Source organism: Pseudopipra pipra, chromosome 1, assembly GCF_036250125.1.
Source record: "Pseudopipra pipra isolate bDixPip1 chromosome 1, bDixPip1.hap1, whole genome shotgun sequence".
NCBI lineage: Eukaryota > Metazoa > Chordata > Aves > Passeriformes > Pipridae > Pseudopipra > Pseudopipra pipra.
Window position 1 is genome coordinate 25,739,381 of NC_087549.1, and position 21,564 is coordinate 25,760,944.

Consider the following 21,564-nt stretch of genomic DNA (forward strand, 5'->3'; position numbering starts at 1 on the left):
TAATTAAAAACCCCAAAGTAGCAAAGGTGCCTACTATGTCAGTGCAAAGTAAAGCCTGACAAGTATGGCTAAGTCAAAACTGATGTAAAAGCTTCAGGTTTTAAATTCTCTAAATCACTCCTGGGCAGAGCTTTTAAAAATGTCATGGCTGGGGCAGAATGAGGCTTAGAATAAAAAGAAAGGTGGTGAAAGGGAAGACTGCAAGCTTTTTTCTTCTGGTAGATATCTGGTGACCAAAGAAAAGTAAAATTGTAGCATGCAAAAAGATGTGGTGCAAATATTCCATATTCCAGCTAAACAGAGAAACTGACTAACACAAAGCTACCTGGGTTCCACTTTATTGAAGCTATTAACCATTTCTGCTGTCTGAAAATACGTATTTTATTAAAATAAACATTCAAGCTAACAAATGCTCAAACTGTCCTACTAATTACACATATGCTGTAAAAAATTTTAGCCCATTCTAGTTTAAATGTGTACAGATTAAAATTTAACACAGTGCTAGGTATTCAAATCAAAGAAGGTGATTTTCAAATAATTTTAAAGTACAAGCCCGCAAATTTTCAGTAATACTGAAAGAAAAAAACAAGAACAGTAACTATTAGGCTCTTCATAAACCTTTGGCATTATAAATGCAGTGTTTGCTGACAGAAGTAAACCTTAACAGTACCAGGTCAGGCAAAGTGAGTGCCTGCTTCTAGCTGTGCCCACACCACTGTCCATCAGCCCACCTCAGGGGTCACTAACACTGCCCAGCTGACCATTACGGAGAATATCATGTGAATTTTCACCGATGACATAACTGGGATTGAACGTAGACCTCGAAGTAATTTGGTTTTTGTTCGTTCACTGCTGCACTGTTCTATCCTCAACAGTTCATGTACAGTACACAGCACTGATCTAATCCTCCCTGTTTACAATTTAGTTATGCATCTTTAAAAAGATTACCCACACAAGCTTACAAAATTTGGGAACAGCACATTCCATGGTAAAATGTCAAATACAGATCAGGCTACTGACAGTCAGCAGCGCTTTTACGCAAAATGAACCTCGCCAATGAAGAAGATACATACATGCTGCTGCTGAACTCCACTTAAACTTGGATTAAGTCTTTGTTTCGTTACACAAGGTTTGCTTTTTCTGATTTATACTAAGCCCTCATCGTAATCATGGTTATAATCCCTGGTTATGGAGGCAAACTGAAATCCACATCGACTTGCAGTGTCTATGAGGAAGCACAGAATCCCTATTCAGGCACCCAAATATACCTGGCCCGAATTTCTGAAATGTCGAGCGCATCCAAATCCCTCTGAAATCAACTGAAGTTGTTCTGCACCGTGTGCACACCGGTGTACTGAAATCCCAAAGACTATTTTACTGCATATTAAACAATCACATAAAGGACTGTGGGGTTACCCTGGTTGAAGTGGGATTACACGCTTAGCAGTTACAACACAAGATGCTCTATGGAGTCAGATAAAGGCACAAACTTCCTTACAATTCAGTGTCTTTACTTACATGTTATCAATATGTGAAAAAAAGTAAATATAAATGAGCAGTTCATGTGACAATGAACATGGAAGCCAGTATGGACAGGTAGGAACACCACTCAAATAGAGTCATCTTCTGCTTATAAAGCAAATTCTTGAATTAAAAAACATTAGCAATATTCTCAACAGTAACTGAAATATTTAAGAGGAGGGAATTGCCAGAAACAGGAGAACCAAAGACTGATGGCAGTTCTAGTATCACAGTGAAGAGGTAATACAACTGGTCTCTTTCATTTGCAATCTTAAATGATTTTTATAACCTGTTTATAAGCCTCTACTGCCCTTACAGCATTGAATTAATCTAAGAAATTGTAACAGACAGGTTCAAAGACAGTAAATCATCAGCAGAAATAAAAAGGGTAATTTCAGGATTTAATCAAGCAGACAAGATGTACTTTTCAGTTGAAAACAGACAATGAATCTCCTTTGTGGGCATCTCCAAGTTTAATTCATGGAAGTGATAACACCTTTGACTGATGGGTTATGCAAAAATCATTTTTAAAAAAGGTATTTGGAATCCAGGAAAGTTTTCCTTAAGATTCATGAAAATTAAACTGCTTCTGCAACCCTACTGACCCCTGTTGCAATCTCCAATGTATACCATCACCTTTTCTGACTCATTCCTCCACCTTCCTGTCCCTCCAACCTCATCTCCACAGAACGATTATGCCACAAATAAATACTTTTTTTCACACTTCCCTTTACATTGTAGCTCACTGGCAATCTCAGATAGGATGAGGACTGCAACAATCTCAGGCAAATATGCCAGTCTGACAGCATGTTTAATGTGGACACTATCTCCTGCCAGCTTTGCTACCTTTGGAATAAAGCAGCTGTGATGACTGTGAGTTATGTCAGTCACTGTGCAATACCCAGCTGTGGAGCATGCTTATGGATTGGGCACCTCTTGGGTTTTTGGGATATTTTATGCCTTTTCAGGACAGTCTAATTCTCATTAGCATTAGGAACAGATTCTTATGGAATTTTCAAGCCAAACCAGTTGCTGTAAAGGCACTTGCTTTTGTTCTTTTCCTGAGCTCGGATGTCATGTTGCTCCTTTACTTATACATTTAATTGTATTTAGGCAAAACAAAAACTTGAGATGTTTAAGAGATGTTTAAGATTCATGTCATCATTGTAATGTTCCTTTCCTGTCCCTACCAAGTCTTAATGAAAGAAATGCATCCCAGTCAGACTATTCCATTGTCCTGCAAACGTGGATGACAAGACCAGAGTTAAGTCTTTTCACTTAACCAGGTCTATGTATTAGGCAATATTTTGTAAACTATCCAGTAACATATAACTCTTAAAACATTATATGCCAATTCTAAAATCAGCATCAACACATTGTATATATCTTGATAGAATGTTCAGAAACTAAAAGCAACTAACTTGTGCAGTTTGAAATGGATGTCACTGGTACAGGCAAGATAAAGTCTATTCTTATTACAGATGCTCATTAAAATTTAAAATGTGCTTTCTGGTTCCATCACTGAATAACACATGCTTTAAAAATGTTTTGTTGTCACATTACAATTAATAATTCATTTAGCTATGAACAGTAAACAGGTAGAAGATGATACTTCAGAAGAAATACCCATTTCTGCAAATGACAAATGTCCTGTTATTGAATAAATCTCCAGTATCTATTTACAAGACAAGCTTTAAGAGGCCTCCTTCAATATTTTGACCTTATCAGATAAAGCAACTGCTGCCATCCTTTAAGGATATGTTGCAGTAACTCTGATGGTTTGCTGAGGAGCTTCACTCCCTTAAAGGTTCACTATAAATTGAGTTTCTTCCAGATGCAAAGCTGGCCTTAATCTCTCGGATAAGTGAAAAATGAAAGAAAAGATGTTTTCATTTTTTTAATTTTTAGATCAAAAAGCAGTCTTCATTTTAAACTGCAAAAGCCCTTGACATTCTTTAAGTACTTTTGCATAGGAACCCACTGCTTTTGCTGCGGAAGAGAAACATTTCCAAAATGAGCTCTGCCAAGTTTGCTTTCTAAACAAAGGACAGACCGTGCACAGCCCAACTCCATAGGATAACCTACTAAATACTGCAGAGAAATACTTGATGTTACCACAGCTCACAAACATATATTTGAATTTTTTTTTTCTGAAACACTTGTTTTTCAAGTGTCAAAGTCTTACCATGCAACTGTGCCATACAAAGAGAAAATATAAGTATATGCAAAGCATGATGAGCAAAAAACAGTATATATGGGCCTAACTTCTGAATTAAATCACTTTTCTGGGGAAAAGACATGGATATCATGTCAGAACTCAATCTTGACAGTAGGCCTAACAAACCCAAGATACTACAAAAAAGCTTTGCATTATGCTCAACAGACACCTTGAAGACTACTATGATAAACATGCTTGCTTGTTTTTATTATCAGTGCCAGAGACGCAATTCAATCCCCCACAGGACCATCACTCGTGGGAGAAAGCTGGCACATGGAAGCCTGCACTAGTGTAGCCAACACTTTAGGCAGAACACATACTACCTTGCTTCAGATTTGTAATAAGGCAATCAAGTGACTTCAAAGTCAGATGTTGGTATACGTAAGTATGTCCTGAATTGTGAGGAAAAATACATGACCACTGCCAGCACCTGGAGGAAGACATCCTTGAATTGCTTCTGTGGTCTGGACTCTTAAATCACTGTGTCAGACTCAAAGCACACAAAGCTAAGTTCACACCTGTGTGTGTAGACAGGCTGGAGCTCTGGTTAAACACAAAAAAAGAAAAAAGGCATTGATTTCAGGCTGTACAGGCCAGAGCCTGACAATTTCTTTGAAGAATTCCAACCACTGTCTGAAGCAGGAGGGAAAACAACTGGCAACTCTCTAATCTGGAAAACGTAATACTAAAAGAGGAACAGCAACTTTTTTATCACCTGCTTATTTGGGACGGACAAACTGACTAGATTCAGAGGTAATGTCATCTTAAAATTTCTTTAGTACCAGCCTGTGAATGCAAATGAAACCTAGGGATTTTTTCTAAATCTCAACAAACGAGTAGCAACACTTTCAGTCCCAATTTACCAGTGTCCATTACTAGTCTTATACAAACCACTTTTTATGGAGAGACTCCCCTAGTCACACATATGTTAATAGCAAATGATTTTTAGTTTCTCATTTTCAAGAACACTGTTAATCATGACAAAGAATGAGCTCCTCAGAAAGGCATTTCAGGTCCTTAAATGCCATTTTTAAAGTTCAGCATAAGCTAATTAACAGACTGAAAATGTCACAAAAGATGAGACCAAGACAGTTAGACATTTCAAGATTTTGTAAGGAACCACAGGAGTTACATCCTGTCTCAGTGTATTTAGTCCCGCTAATAACTTGAAACTTTACTTGTAAGTTTATGACTTTTTATTGAAGTGTGAAGATTAAGACTTAATTCTGGTTTTTTTTTTTTCTTCAGATTAATAATCGCATTCTGTTATGACAGTGCTGAAACACTATTAAAATTACAATATTAAGAGACACTTGCATATATCTGAGGAAAAAATCCTCTGAAAGATAAAAAAAAAAAAAGCTAACTGTAGACCAAGGTTGTGTAAGACATTCTAAAGAACAGTAAAATTTCAGGTACCAACTATTGTTCACTATTGGCAACAGATTAGATTTTGGATGGGGAAAAACACATAAGCTATATTCAAAATACAACCATTTCAAAAAATTTTATTAAAATTAGCATACAAAAGATTTTGAAGGCTATTTCTCAAATGGTTATTTATAAATATTAATGAAAAAGCAGTGGTTCGTTTCCAAGAATCTCCACCATACAGTTACGTACTTTAAGAGCCTTTTGTTTTTCTAATCATTGCTTCCATCATATCCCACTGCTCTTTGGTAACCTAATAAAAGAAAAAGAGCATTTTATTGGAATTCCATATAATAATTACACATTCGAGTGTTTGAATGTAAAATAGCAAGAAAGGAAATGAATACCCTTTTCAAATCATTGAATTCTCCTGCCATAGAAACATATTCTCCACCATCCATCCTAATAACCTAGAAAAAACATAAACAGTGTGTTTAGTAATAGTGGGTTTTCTGTAGTCTTCCCCTGTTATGAACTGTGAAAGTAATTTTTCTTGATTTGGGTGAGAAAACCCCATGCTGAAAATAATGCAATTCAATCACTTTTAAAAATTCTTTTAAAAAGTACTAACTACCATGCACTACAATCAAAAGGTGAATAATACTTGTAAAGGATTTCAAAGTAAGATGTTTTGCTTCATTTTTGAAACCAGTGCTTTAAAAAATATCAGCAAAACTCACACCATCATGGGATTAATTGTATAAACTAGATCAACCAAAACTCACTGCTCCATTAACCCAGCTTGCATAGTCGCTGCAGAAATAGGCAGCAAGATTTGCAATTTCTTCTACAGTTCCCAGACGACCACAGGGAATCCTCTCAATCATCTTCTTCTCAAATGTGCCTGTTGGGTCAAGGCGGCTAAAAGCACCCTGAGAATTAAGAGAAACATTAAAGTTATAACTACATCAGAAAATAAAATCCAACGGAGATTTGACTCTGCAGACACAACATGGAAGATAACATTTGTGAGTAAGCTGTCTACACCCTCTTTGTCAGTTGCATGAATAAGTAGGGAGTAGGAAAGAGGAAACAATTTATCCTTGTTGCAACAATTTATCCCTGTTGCAACTACTGAGGATGATAAGCTGGAATTTGACACTTTTGGGATACTCACCCATGATCTATCTGTGAAACACATATGGGATTAATGATCCTTATTTCTCAAACACCCTTGGTAAACATTTGAAGAAATAAGCAAGACTCAAAATTGCTGCAGGGACAGGGGAGAGGAATCAGGGGAGAAGAGAGCAGGAAAGTGGCCAGAAATAAATTATATATGACAGAGTAAATAAAATGGAAAAGAAAAAAAAAAGATAAAGTTCAGTTAAATTGCAGCAATTTGTAGAACTAAAGTAAGCCACTGGAAGTTTTAGTATTTGAATAGCTTAAAATGGCATGCAAAATAGAAAGGTTTTTTTGTTCTTCCTGGCTCCTCCACAAGGAAAAACCTCCTAATGTGAAAAATGTAAGAGTAATATTTACGTTGTTACTGAAGTTATGAGTTAAAGCACACTGTAATTTATGTAAATATGGCTATAGTCATGCCATTTAAGCCGTCTGTTGCCATGTTTTTAAAAGCCAGTTTATAATCTTAATGCTATTGAGCTTGTATGCCTTTTTCTTTTCCCATCATGACTTACAACAGTATTTTTTAAATAAATGGATACAGCCCCTAAGGCAGAAAACCTTGATTTTGCAATATGCTGTCTTAAGTAAAGCCTTTTTATGTTTTGAGGGAAATTTGAACTTGGAACCAGTACAACAAATATAGCACTTTATTAAGAACACACAGTATTTCAAGTGTGTTTTACACTATTCATTTAAATAAGAAACATTAACAGGAGGTAGTAATATTGACATTTAAAGCACTTAACTTGCCAAAAATTACGAGAATTTATAAATCGAAAAGATCTCATGATGTGATATAGTGGATGCCAAACATTTATATGGATTCAAAAAGGATCAGGACAAGTAATGGAAGAATAAAATCTACGAAGATAACTGCAATATGAAAAGACACCAACTGTATCAAAATCCCCAGAATGCTAGAGGCTGATGACACAAAGAAATGTTATTAAATGTTTTTCTTCTACTCTTGTCTAAAAATCCACAAGATACAAGGCCTGGTGGACTTTTGGTCTGATCTTATAATGCTATTTCAACATTCTTATAACCCCGCTGATTCTGCCATTTGCTTTTCTTTACAGTCAAATGAGTTTTAACTAAGTTGTACAGTGGATCTAAAACTGACAAGAGGAGAAAAGGGAAAAAAAAAAAGAAAAAAAAAGAAAAAGTAAAAAGAAAAGCAACTCTGCACCCCTTCCCCCAAAACAACAGTAAAACCAACTGTGAAACATTTTACAGGTAATAGCAATACCATTATTAGCTGTTACTGCTCATAATTGTAATAATTTGATTCAATGGGAAACGGATCCTCCTCTCTCCTCCTGCAGGACTGCTCTCTTTATTCTTCCTGTTCCAGCTGGTCTGGATTACTTCCTTCAAACCCTCCAGTCCTCCTTTTCACTCACATCAAAGGTTCTCGTTTCCTTGCCAACTTAAGTTTTTCTAGTTCTGAGCTTTTCAAGAAAACTAGTGAGATTCTGTTCTCATATACCTAAAAGAGATTCTGAGATTTTGGAATTAATATTTTGTCTAATAATTAGGAGTTCAAGCAGAAGCAGGCACTTTACTCCACCAACTGTCCAAATTCACTTTACTTGACAAACCAGGTACAAACAGTTGATAAGAATCAACATTAAGTATTTTGATATACAAATTCTCCGAAACACTAAAAAGGGTTCAGTTTATATCAGCTGTAGTAGAAAGGGCAGTGGCACATTTCTGAAGTTCAAAAACATCTGAGTGAGAAGCGTGTTCAATATTCCAGCAGAGTCTTGACTACCAAGGAAATCATACTTGAATTTAACAGCTATAGAAAAGGTTAGACTATGTTAAAGTTAAGTCTGTACTACAAAGCATATTCAAGGTTGTGTTTTACTTCATGCTATGTACCTTTGTTTTTATTGGACCTGGTTGAATCACATTGAATCTCATGCCATATTTACCCCATTCAGCCGCAAGAGACCTAAAAATTCATTAACAGAACGCATCAATATTTTAAACACAATATTTTAATAATTCTATTCAGAAAAAAAACATTAGAACTTTCCTGAAACAAGCATTTCTATTAAGGTTTTATTCTTGTTCTTAACAAAAACATTTCAGAGAAGAAAGAAAAACCAAAACAAAAACGCATTCACAAATAGGAATATTGATTTAATAGATGCATCATAGATAAAGCAGCATTAAGGAGCAAGTCTTACTCCACTGAAAATCACAGATGATTTCAGCACCTAAATTCCTTGACAAACAACTGTTAGGTCACCATCTTTCTCTGGCTACTTGGACTATCCCACAAGTATACTTTTCTAACATTTTCAACATAGCTCTCACATTGAGTGTTTTGAAATAACACAAAACAGAGGACACATTCTAATATGGGACCACTAAAATAATTTTGCTTTATGACATTTTGTCTGCATAACAAGTATTTTGGATAGATGATTTACTATGGTGAATTAATTAGCTGAGTCATAAAGTCTCTGAAAAGTACACATTTCAGTTACAGCTCTACAGAACAGAAATCAAAATCATTATTCAGTCCTTCATTTTTTTCTGGATAAAGATTTCTAGCAGTAACTTTTCTAGCAGAAAGCTGCCAAACTATTCAATTCCTTCTGCTGAAGTGCAGAGGAAGGTCTATGTGCTATGGAGTAGCATGAAGTTAATAATGAGAGAAATCCTTTTGTTTGCCGAGTAACATGAATACCTTACACAATACTGTTCTGAATTAAGTATAACTGCAGACCTTAATTTAAAATAGTGACAGGAAACAAATTTCTTGATGAAACTAAACAGAGGTAAACCACTGTACAGTGTACCCAAATGCAAGCACATCTTTTCCTAAGACAAAAGAACATGCAAGGTACTATAGACCTTGAACAGTTCCCTTAATAACTGTCTTAAAGTGCTGGTTCACCTATGAGAACGCAAGAGAATCTGAATATCAAAACTCTTTAAAACTGAAACTTTGGAACTTGCTATTGCCAAAAGTAGCATTCCTACTTGTCTGTATCTTTGCCTTGTGATAGAAACTATCACAACAATAACAGTTAATACTTTTTTCTGTAAGAAGCTGTCAGTATACTAAGATATTGCTAAGACAAGACTGGAGCCTGAAAGGATCTTTTATGGTACAATGGAATAGGAGGATTACACCAACTAGCTCCACTTTTACACACCAATTACTCTACCTAAAGGATGTGAAAACCAGAGCACACATTTTGCTATATTACTTACTTGCTCATTGCTTCTACGCCAGCTTTGGCAGAGGCACTTGGCAACACAAATCCTGAACCACTCTCTGCATAAATTGTTGTAATAGCCAAGAATGCTGCTCCTAGAAGTTGCAAACACATTTAAAAAAAATCCCACACTAAACAAACAAAAATACATGAAGATCAAACTCTGAACTTAAGGTAAAAGTAATATCAGTGGTATAGAAGTTCAAGTTCAGTTCAAGTGTTAGGGATGCCAATTCACTCTGGGTTGTGAAAAGGCATTTTAGAAATATAGTCTTGGAAACTTTATTTTCAAGCCTTTTTATTTCAGTTCCCTCTTTTGCAAGACTTTTAAGAGTTGTTTCAGGTAAGTGTAAGTAGCTATTAATAAGGTTCCAAAGGTCTAAAGCCTCACACTTCTACTGATTAATGAATTTAATGCACAAATCAGTCTAACTGGAGTGAAGGCCTAAGATCTTACATTGTTTTTTTCAGAAGCTGCACTAGTCTAGTTATCAGTAATCAGGTATTTTGCCCTAATTTCATCAATTCCTGAGGGGGGGGGAAATCAGCATTTATGATTAGGTTTGGCATAATCTTAAAATGACACAGTTGAGGCCTTGAGTAAAAGTTTATGCAGAAAAAAAGTAATTCTTTAAAGACATTTTCAAAAGCTTTTTCTGCAGTAGAGCCTCTTACGAAGTTAACCTGCATAACTTTCTCCATTATTATCACAACAAACTCTGTTATAAAAAGACTACTTTCTTTTATATGCTGTATTTTGTAACAGGTTTAGCAAAAAACATTCTGGAAAATAATGGAAACTGCAACTGTTTATTTAATCTTTCTTTTATAGAATCCTGCAAATTCCAACTGTCTGGTCAATGACTAGTATGAGCTTACTGTAACCGGGAAATGGAGGACAAGGGATGACAGTTCACTACTTATGCCACAGTAACTAAAATAACTGTTCTACTTTCTATATTTTAAAAATAATTTAATTAGAAAAGCTACCCAGGGGATATTTCTAAAACAATATACATCACTGATAGACTGTATGTGAAGTAGAAACTCAGGTAAAAAATTACAGTGTTACACAAAAGAAACTAAAAAGAACCATAAGCAAGCATGATTGAAATGCCAGCAGATATCCAGAAATCATGGATCCTGCTAATAAAAATGTAATCTACATTGAGAGACTCTGAAAAGAAAAATCAACACAAGGAAAAAAAAACCACAGAACAACTCTGAAGCTATCTAGAGATGATTGCTAATTATACATTTCACAGAATTAAACCACAGATTTTTTTTAAATACAAGTTAAGTAGAGGTGAGTTAGGTGAATCTAATACAGAAGCAAGAATAACTGATAAATTTACAGCTCTGAAGTTTAAAGTACACTTCAGTTCATACACAACTTTTATTTGTAAAGCCTATATTCATAAAATGGACAACAACTCAGCAATTAACTTCTCCCTTGTTGTAAAAATACGTATCACACTAGCAGAATAAAAATTCCTTTTAAATACCAGCAAAAACTTGGGAGTCTAAAAGCAGAAAAGTTTTATTATTTACATTAGATTTAATGTAGGTCATTCTGCAGACCTAAAGGATGTGCCAATGTTTTAGAAACTGTCAGATTCATAGTATCCTCACAGACTGCTCTAAAATATCTGCATTAGTTAGCATCACCATCACATCAGAAACTAAGGTAGCTGCTCAAAATTAAAAAAGCATGCAAGTAAGAAGAACACAAAGGTGGAGAATGAGGGGACAAAGAGGTACAATTGATTTACTTGCAAAAATATGTCTTAAAGAAAGCCTTAAATAAAAAGTCTTACTTACAGATGGAATCCCCTAGAAAGAAGGCATGCGAGTAATAGCAAAAGAAATTCACATGTTTTATAAGCTTAGAAGCGAAAGCAAGAGAGACAACATGAAGGTGAATAACTTCTGAATTTTACCAAATCTGAGGATGGAAGAAAGGAAAGTAGTTTTTCATTCCACAACAGCAAAGCCAAAAGCACGTTTGAAGCCATATTTCACATTACTATACAGAGACACTGCATGAACCTGGAAGGCCATAAGGCAAACTATTAATATGGTCTGCTATAATTATATAGTAAGTCAGAACTGGGGATGGGTTTCTAATGTGGGAATATAAACATTTTTTAGAATGGTGGAATGATTTTTTCATGTGCTGCTAAAATATAGGAGGGACATACCTATATACTAACAAAAACTGTTACAGACCTACCAAAATAACATTAACTTTATATTGTTATAATTAAATAGTATAAACTCAATGAGTACTTTTCGGAGAGAAGTTTTGAAGAAATTCAACTAATTCAGAAGTTAGAGAAATACAGTGCAAATACCAAAGTAGTACTGCAACACAGTGACTGTACCTAGAAAACAAGATTCAGAAGCGAGGGCACATGGAAAACCATAATACAGATACTGCTTTTAAATGAATTTGAGATTATATAATTCTGATCAAAAAAACCCCACCCTCATTGTTTTTCAATTTGTAACTGGAAGATAATATAAAATGAAAGCAGTTCTTTGTATATAATCTATGAAATAACATAGAAGGGCATACATTATCTTTCCCTTAAAGACAATAATCTTAAGCAAATCTTTGGCTAAATAGTATAAGAAAGAACTGTCATATTTTTAAGGTAAAGCTATGATATTGGATTAAACTCCTAGGTAGTCTAGAACTAGGGTTCTGGGAAAATAAACTCTAACACTGATTTCAATTTTGAAATTATCTTTCAAGTTATCTCAAAGGTAATATTCTCTACTACTATTAGTCAAATAGCACAGCTGTAAGTTTTACTTATTTAAGTGTAGGAGGAAATTTCAAGGGGATATCCTGACTTGCTGTTCATGTAAATAAATATCTCATGTTCAGTTGCTCAATGAAACCAACATAGACTTAAAAGAAATAACAGCACTTGTTTTACACAAAGCCTTATTTTTTTAGTTTTTAAAAACGTTTTACAACTAGAACTCCCATTTTTATATTCAACCTCATGACCTCTGGATCCAATTGTAAGGCCTGATGCTACAATGAAATAATTGTTAGCCAGATCTACTGTGTGATACCTACGTACAGCTTTCACTGACAGTGAAGTTCCTTTCTAGAAGAATGTTAAAAATTGTATTTCTTTTCCAACTACTATAATAATAGCAAGGCAAGGAAAGCAAGTAATAACATGCCACAATGCTTATCTTAAGATACCTTTTTGGGCTTTAATGAGCTCCTTTCCGATTTCCAGGGTTACAAAAGCAGTACCATTAAGCACAATATCTGTTATTGTTCTCCATGCATTAGCAGAAAGTCGTTCAGAAGGGGAAATAAAGTTTCCAGCTGCATTGTTTATCACAACCTGAAAAAAGGAAAAGCTGAGAGTTAACTAAAAAGAACTATTCCCGAGACAAAACCAAAGAACTTACAAGGAACTTCCTAGTGTTTCCAGGTACAAAAGCAAAAATATCCTCATCAAATGAGGCACAGGGGGTGGGGAGAGAGAGAAAATAATCCATCAGAATTTTAACATCTGCAGCACAGACATGTGTCAGTAACAGAAAATGAGTCATATTTCCAAATTACTGTAATTACTAGTCTAGTACTGAGGAACCATAAATGTAGAGGGTGACTTAAGTCACTGTTTTCCACAGTATCTCAAGTGCATCCTAACAGAAAAGTTTGTCCCCACCAAGTTCCAAAATCCCATATATTTAATATAATGGATGCATGGGAATAAAAGCAAAAGAAGTTCAGGCAACCTGGTAACTAAAGTCTGGACTGGCTGACTGCTGCATAACAGGAAGTCAAATCAGTCATGACGAGGAGATTCTGATACAGTGTGCCACAAGCAACTGCTATGAAACTTTCACTGAACAGATGTACATCCCTCACTTGCTGCTTTTCTATAAACAATAATTAGGCAGAGAATACTTTCACTTTATCATTTGCTTAGCCCTTCAAGCCAGTAGAGTAGATAACGTTTTAAGCATCACATAAGTAGTTTTTAAACCAAAACCTATGTGGCCGGATCCTGTATATTTAGTCATATAATGTGCTGAAGCAATAAAATGGTGTATTAGTTAAAGAATGGCACCTCGATTCATGAAGGTTTGCATGTAAAACAAAGTCATGAAGAACTTCCAGGCTAAATGAAGACATTAGAATTTTCAATAACAAAGCAGAGCACAGCACATATAACATGAATATAAGACTAGTAATATACAGCAGTCATAAATTATACATATGGATAGCAAATATAATTTAAAGGCCTCCCTGGAGTTATGAAGAAAAAAAAAATCCAAACACCTCAAGATACTGAGGTGGTTACTTGAATCACTGAATAAATACAGCAAAGACATAATAATAAAACTAGTGAACTAAGGACTGCACAATACAATCTTTGAGATATACAGGACTGAAAAATAATCCATGACAAAAAAATTATTGCTTTCTAATTGGGAGTAATGGTCTTAGGGACAGAATGAATAAAGCAAAGCTAGAAGGACTATCATACTGCCATTAACTTCTATTTTTGAGATCTCACCTCACATGCACAGTGGCAGGGAGTGATACCCAGGTTTGCAGTATTCATAAATTTACATCTCTTGTCTGTCACTAAAAGAAAAACTGGACAAGAAGAACTGAATATTCAATTTACTCTGCAGTCTACCTTAAATACACAGAATATGGGAAATTAAAGAGAAAGTAAATGCTAGTAAAGAACAAGTCATCGGAAGTACTTATTCAGAGAACTACTTGTGTACTAAAAACATAAAATACAGGAAAAAGTCTCCTCTCTCTCTGCACACACTTAAAATCTGGAGATCATAAAGTGTTTTGGCTAAAAATGGCATTTAGCAGTAGTCAAAAAAATCCCAGAGTATCTTGTCTACACATCAGGACAGTGAGCTGCCTTATTTCTAGCACTGTTATAGCAAACAGCTGCAAGAAACAGTTTCTCCACTTCTTAATATATTTAAAATTCAGTAGTTTCTCTACCACATCTATAGGAAGCTCCTGGTGAGTGCAAATTGTCTACAATACACATACAACAATTCTAAATCTACAGTAAACAGTTTTAAATCTGACTATCCTTTACAACAATGTTAACAGCCTCATCATACTTTCTATCAACTAGTAGGATCAAAGTTGTTATCTCACAATCAAATCAAAATTTGGTGCCTATCATGCTTTGGACTCCACCAGACCACCCTTCTCAGAGTCTGATGTAAAGAGCCCTGTGTTTTGTGCCAAACTATTAAAGAACAGATGCTTAGCTTGGCTGAATACTTTTTTCTTGATTTTATGAGAAATTAGTCTTCAAGTTTGAACTTTCTTTGTGTATATTAAAAAGTCTAAGCAAGGATCAAAGAAGATGTTTATGATAACTTCCATTTCTAATTTGAGAGACATTCTGTTAATAAGCAACAGCTGCAATTCAGTAAACACAGGTAAGTCACCTTTTCAGGAGGATTTAAGGGCAATATTCTATTCACTTAATTAATTCAAAGAATCCCATCAGAATTGTCCTACTGTTTAAAAGAAAATGTTAATCCTCAGAGTAAAGATAAGGATGTTTTGTCTACCTGGTCTCTAAGTATTTTAAGAACCACAGGAATAGAGTAACCAGTCTAACTATTAATGTTTGCTTTACCTTGAAGTACTGCCACTGTTCAGTCTAGTGTCTCTTTAGATTCCACTAACTTTCTAGCATAGTAGGCTTCTTCATACCTACTATGTAAAGTATTTTCAGTAATGAAAAATGACGTTCTTTCCTTTCTGTAAAACACTTACATCAGGATGTCCTGCCAGTTGGATTGTTTCAGCAACAGCATTCTTAACTGAAACTGGATCTCTCACATCACACTGGATGGCATGAACCTGCATAATAATCGAAAGGCAGTTGTTAGACTAGAAAACTATGTCACTCATAGGCTAAACAAGTCCACAGAAGCACATCAATGCAAAAAAATTCTAAAAAGTACAATAAGTAACATATTCACAATTCCTTAAAAATGTACCTTATTCCCTGTTTTAGAAGAAATTTCTTCTGCTGTTCCTTTCAAAACATCAAGCTTCCTAGAAATAAGTAGACAACATCCCTTATTTCAGCTAAATGCAATTACCATTCAGATTAATAAACTCATGATTTGCTGAGCAGGGATGAGTTACTACTTAAAAAAGGTGTTTGTGCACATGCATGTTGCTGATTTTCACAAAAACTGAGCTTTAAGATTAAGACTATGTTTAGACACTAATTTGCTGAATGAAAACTTCAAAGCTAAGTAATTTCTGGTTAGTGCTACTTCAAAGCAACTCAGAAGTGACTACAGTAAGAGACTATCTAAAGCTAATCGCATGTCACAAGCTAGAAAAAGTATTTTCTTTCAGAATACACAATCATCACACGTAGTTTAGCTACTACTCTACTAGCACTAATTAAGAGATGCATAATGAGATTTAAAACTAACTAAACCACTGTTTGGATGAATGTCACAATGCTTCTGTTTAATTTGATTAAAAATTAGATTGTTTTTCTAGACTTTACTGCAGTGCTACTTAAAAGAGCTGCAGAAAGATCATCTTCATCAAGGGAAAACCAGGACTCTTGTTAAAGTCAGAAGAGGAATGGCTTTAATTCTTTATTGCGATTCAAATCTGTATCAAGAACGCCTGTAATAATATATTATTTTTTGTTCTCCTTAAGGCTTTAGTTGAATTTATGTTTAATATTCAGGGTTGTTTGCTGCCACATTTCACAGAAAAGCATTTGGTTTATTTCTTCCTATTGTTTTTTACCCAATTAGACATCTGTAGATGGATCTGCAAGTTTATAGAATCCAGAACATGACATTATAATTTGAAAGTGCACTGAAGTAGAATAAATAGAATAATTTTTTCCAGTTTATGAAGAAGAAAACAGATCTATTCAGTATTTGGTACTAAATGACAGCTCTAAAACATCTTCATTAATATTTACCGGCTTGCTATAACACACTTGGCACCTAAACTGGACAAAGCTGTTGTCATCCCTTTGCCAAGCCCAGTACCTCCACCAGTTATAAAGGCCACTTTCCCTTGGAAGGTATTTGGTGGCAACATCACTTTTTGAAGAGGTGAAAAGAATGAAGCTTGTGGTGCACTGCTGTCTTGATGCAGCACATTTGGCCCACGGCTGAAAAACTGAAAGAAATTAAGAGAAAAGTTAGTTTTTTTCTCCTTTCTGTATACAGGACTGTTATACAAGATCAGATTTTCTTATGCCAGTGGAAGTAACAACCATAACTGCCTTAATTATAAACTGAATGTAAGAATGACCAGATTCTATTATAGCAACACACACGGACCTTCACTTTGACGCTAACGCTAGACTAGGAAAGCACTTGAGCTATTTTTAGATATTCCATTGCAACTAGAGAACTACTGAAAAAATATTTTAACCATGATTCTTGCTATTTTGTGCATTTTTGTGTCTATAGCTTTTACTAAAGAATGTGGAAAACCATTACCAACTAATTATTGACTCCCAGTAGGATTTGGGCTTCAGATTCATATCTGCACTGAACTTTATGCATAAACAAATCCATGTGATTTGGAGGCTACATCTCTACATATTTACAAATTGAAAACCTTTTGATCCTTTACTACTGCAAAAGATTTTGATCCTCTACTACTGCAGGCAACAAAACCACCTTCTTTACTGGAGAATGGGACAGAATCAAACTCCACAAGAGCTATCCCAATTGGTACTTGTGCTGCTTAGGAAACCAATGTCATCTCCCAGACAAAACTGAGTGAGGTTAGGTTACCAGTATCACACTCTGTCCCCACAGAAATACCATTTACAGTAAATTAGCCTCTCAAGAATTGGTCCCTGCAAAAAGACATATTTGGAATGTGTTTAAAAACACACATGAAAAGAGAAGAAAATTCAATATTACATCTAGCAAACTATACCAGTAAGAAAACATCCCACTAATGCAATGAGCCATTTTGATGTCACCAAGAAAGTCACAACAAAAACAGCTAAGAGGATATTTCTAGCATCCCAATACATTAAACTAACTCAAGCCCTAATCTAATGAGTGAATTAAATGCAGCATTACAGTAACAATTCAGAAATTCCCTTATTATTTAGAATACAAAAATTACCTTAGCCTGAAGCTGCAAACACTTTCAAGTACGACAAAACTAGACTTGATTTGCAAAAAATTAGAAGACTGTAAATTATATTTATTTTCTCCAATAATAATCCATACTAACATTTTCAGCACTAAAATTGAAAACTAACACTTTTAGTGGTAGACGATTAATCTGTACATGCCAAAGCTACAATGCACTGGGGGTTTCACGGGGTTTAAATCTGGTCTGAGAAAGTGTGCATGTGAATCTTTCTGTGTGGTAATACATCTGCATAAGTAATACAAGGGAAAACAGAGAGAACAATCATGGAATTACAGTGACAATTTAACGGAGCCTAAAGCACGATGCTAATAGCACCAAGGCTGCAGGTTCAATCCCTGTACAGGCCATTCGTTTAAGAGTAGGACTCGATGATCCACGTAGCTCCCTCCCAACTCAGAATATTCTGTGAAAAACTAAGAGTGAAGAAGAGCTGTGGGTAACAAAATTCAGAAAGTAGAGCTTGAACTAAAGCTAGAATTATCACAAAAGTAAAGCAGTGCAGTAAGCCCTACAGCATTTGTATCAAGTGTGTACTTTAGGGATTCTTTCTGGAACTTGGACTCTTCAGCTTTGTGCAATAGGTTTGTCACAAAAAACTAAAAAAAGAAAAAAAAAAAAGAAACAAAAGGTAGTTCTAAGGAACACAAGTAGACCAAAAGGAAATTCTGAAGAATATCACATTTTTCTGAAATAATACAATTCTTCAGATCCACTACTAAAAAATTGTAAAGTTTGTAAAATAAAATTTGCATACTTTGACAGAGTACCACAATATTACTAAGCCTCCAGAAAAGGGAAGTATGAAGGTTCTCTCTTGGGACTTTCTTAGTTTCCTACTCATCCCTCTTCAGGAGAAAAGCTCCCACTGGAGAACTTCAGCTGAAGGCAGAGACTGCAAATCAAGACAGCACTTGGACTCTCTCTTCCTTCAGGATATGGACATAACCTAGGCAGTACTGAGGATCCCTGATTAGGCACTCTGTTAAATGACAGACACAGCCCACTGGTCTTGCTCACCACTACAAAACCAGGCAAGCAGCTTTCCTTCTGCTCCAGGGAGGAAGATTAGGAAACAGGCCATAGCAGGGGCTGGCAGAAGACTGCACCAAGACTAATAAAGTACTGTAATGATACCCAGCAGCCAGTGAAGTGAAGTTGGTATAATTCAGCAATCTTTTCATTAGACAGCTATCGTCTCATTACTAACTTGCACAAGGGGCTTCTATGACAGGATCCACTCAATTTAATCATTCTACTATTTAAGGTCAAGGTTTTAAATTATGCCTCAGGTGTAAACAGAGATATATAGAAGCCAGGAAACTGTTTCAACAAAACCAGAACAAAAAAACCAAAACACCCAACTAACATCCAAATCACAGACAAGCCAAAAACCAACCCTCACTCAGGAGGTAGAAGTGACTTGTGAAATTACTGCAGAAAGTCATCTCAGAAAGACATAAGCAGTCACTGGTAAGAAGCACTGTGCCCTGGGAGAACTCACTAGGAACAGCCTCCAGCAACCCCCAATCACAGAATGGTTTGGATTGGAAAGGACCTTAAAGATCATCTAGTTCCAAAACTCCTGCCATGGGCGGGGACACCTTCAACTAGACCAGGCTGCTCAAATCTCATCCAACCTGGCCTTGAACACTTCCCAAGATGGGGCATCCTCAACTTCCCTGGGCAACCTGTTCATATCCAATACAAACCTACTCTCTTTCAGTTTGAATACATTCCCTCTTGTCCTGTCACTATATGCCATTTTAAAAAGCCCTTCTCCAGATTTTTTGTAGGCTCCCCTGAGGTACTGGAATGCTGCAATAAGATCACCACGGTCACAAGTCAGCCACGCCACAGTTTGGACAGCAACATTCAAACCACGTTACCCAAATAGCTTTGGTATTGGGGGCAAAGGGCGACGCCAATGCCCCCACAGCCCGCACTGAAACGGGAGACACGGGAACTGCCCGGCCGTGGGCAGGGGCCGCGTCCTCGGCGGGGGCTCCGAGACAGAGCCGGGAGCTGAGGAGAACCGAGGGGTGTCCCCACTCTCGGGGGGGTTCCTGGCTGTTTCCCCAAGACCAGCGGCCGGAGACCTCCTCCGGCCTCGACACAGCTCCGACGACAGCAAGAGCGCTTTCTCCGCGGCTGCGGGCGGAGCCCGGCGGGCAGCACCGTCCGCAGGGTCCCGCCGTGCTTGAGAGGGGACAAGGGCGCCCCGGCAAACCGGGGCAGGGGGGCAGGAGGTGGCGAAGCACCCCCGAGGCGCCGCCGTCCCCGCTGAACCCCAGCAGCGCAGGGACCGCCTTACCCTCCCGGTGCCACAGAAGCAGGAGCCGCGCACCGCGCGCCGCCACAGCCCCGCCGCCGCCACGGCCGCCATCTTGCCTCGCGGGGGCGGCGCTGCGGGCGGCACCGGGCGGGCACCGCGGCCACGCCCGTCAGAGCCGCTGAGGGCACGGAGCCGGCGGGGCCGCCAACACCTCAGGTGTTGCGAAATGTGGAATGTGTAAACATTTTCTTAAAAAAGGATGTCCTTTGGTGTTTGATCTTTGTACACTTTCAAGCGTAATCCACAAGAAAGGAGATTTAGTCCGTGAAACAGCAGCTAATAAGCAAGCTGTAAGCGACGTCCAGGTGTTAGAATGGCAAATTACTTGTCGGTAGAATTGCCTTGCTAAGGGTTTAAGGCTATCTATGTTTCAGCTATCTCAGATGGGAGGTTAACAAAACTCGGGAAAAAGGATGTACCCGACTGATACCTACCCATTTGCACAGCCTGGGTAATAAGGCAGAGAAACCTGCAGAGTCATATCTGCCCATAAGGAATGAGAGGGTAAGTAAGGGTGTGGGGAAGATGAATGGTACCTGTAAGAACATAGAGATTTAATAAAGCTGCTGGTTTTGAGGGGAAGAGACAACACTTGATGAATCTGTGCAGTTACAAAACTTGCCATGAAAGACAAAACAACTATCACTAGGTCTATGCTATCAATTTTTGAATTCAGGGCAAACTGAACACACGCTGCTATGGGAGTTCAGAGGCACCAGACTTCAAATCTTACAGCTTAGTCATCATTGCCAAATGGCCAAACAGCTATTTTTCTAAATGTTCAACATTTAGAAAAAACAAAAAAAATAATGTTGATGCTCTGTTGGTGCAGTAAGTTCTAGAGTACCTAATATCTAGGTGCTGCACACCATCTGGCAGCCACTGAAGCAATAGTGCCACGCTGCTAGGCAGTAGTTTCCACAGTACCATTAAAACTGCATATCTGATAGGTGTCAGAGACTCTGACATTCTAAGATTTACATGGTAACATTTGATTAAAATTAATTAATTCAAAACATACTGAGTCTCAAGAGATATGTAATCACTGAACTAAAAATAAAAAAAAAAAATCACCGAACCAACCAAAAAATCTAAAAATATAATTGAAGGAAGAACTACCAGCATTTTACAAGGAAAATAAATTGGCTTAATAGGCTACTAACCCACTTTCTAAAATTCTACTTCATTTTGGGTGATTTACAAGTTTAGAAAGAGTTTAAGAACAGCTTAACTGAAATACTGAAGCATCCAATCTCTGTTTTAAAGCATGCCAGGAGGTTTAAAGCAGAAAGTATCTGTTAGGATTTTTGGTGGGGTTTTTTTTTGCGTTTTCTAATCTTCCAGGGTAACATGAGAAATTATAAGACTAAATCTAACATCATCAAAAAATGTAATACCCAGAAAAGCATGATCTGAAAGTGTCTGTCTGTCACTAGACTTCTGCAAAGGTAATGATGTCTTAATCACCTCTTACAGAAATACCTAAGAGGTGATG

At 36.7% G+C, this 21,564-nt stretch overlaps 1 protein-coding gene across 1 annotated transcript; it reads right to left on the minus strand.

The window, feature by feature from the left end:
- Positions 1–5,220: 5,220 nt before the first annotated feature.
- DECR1 (2,4-dienoyl-CoA reductase 1) lies at positions 5,221–20,167 on the minus strand. The gene is made up of 10 exons (XM_064649398.1): positions 20,049–20,167; positions 16,533–16,735; positions 15,574–15,631; positions 15,347–15,433; positions 12,764–12,911; positions 9,536–9,635; positions 8,189–8,261; positions 5,896–6,042; positions 5,518–5,580; positions 5,221–5,423 (listed from the first exon to the last, which is right to left on the minus strand). Exons 1-10 carry the CDS (start codon positions 20,118–20,120, stop codon positions 5,364–5,366), a joined length of 1,011 nt encoding a protein of 336 aa, XP_064505468.1. The 5' UTR covers positions 20,121–20,167; the 3' UTR covers positions 5,221–5,363.
- Between the last annotated feature and the right edge of the window lie 1,397 nt (positions 20,168–21,564).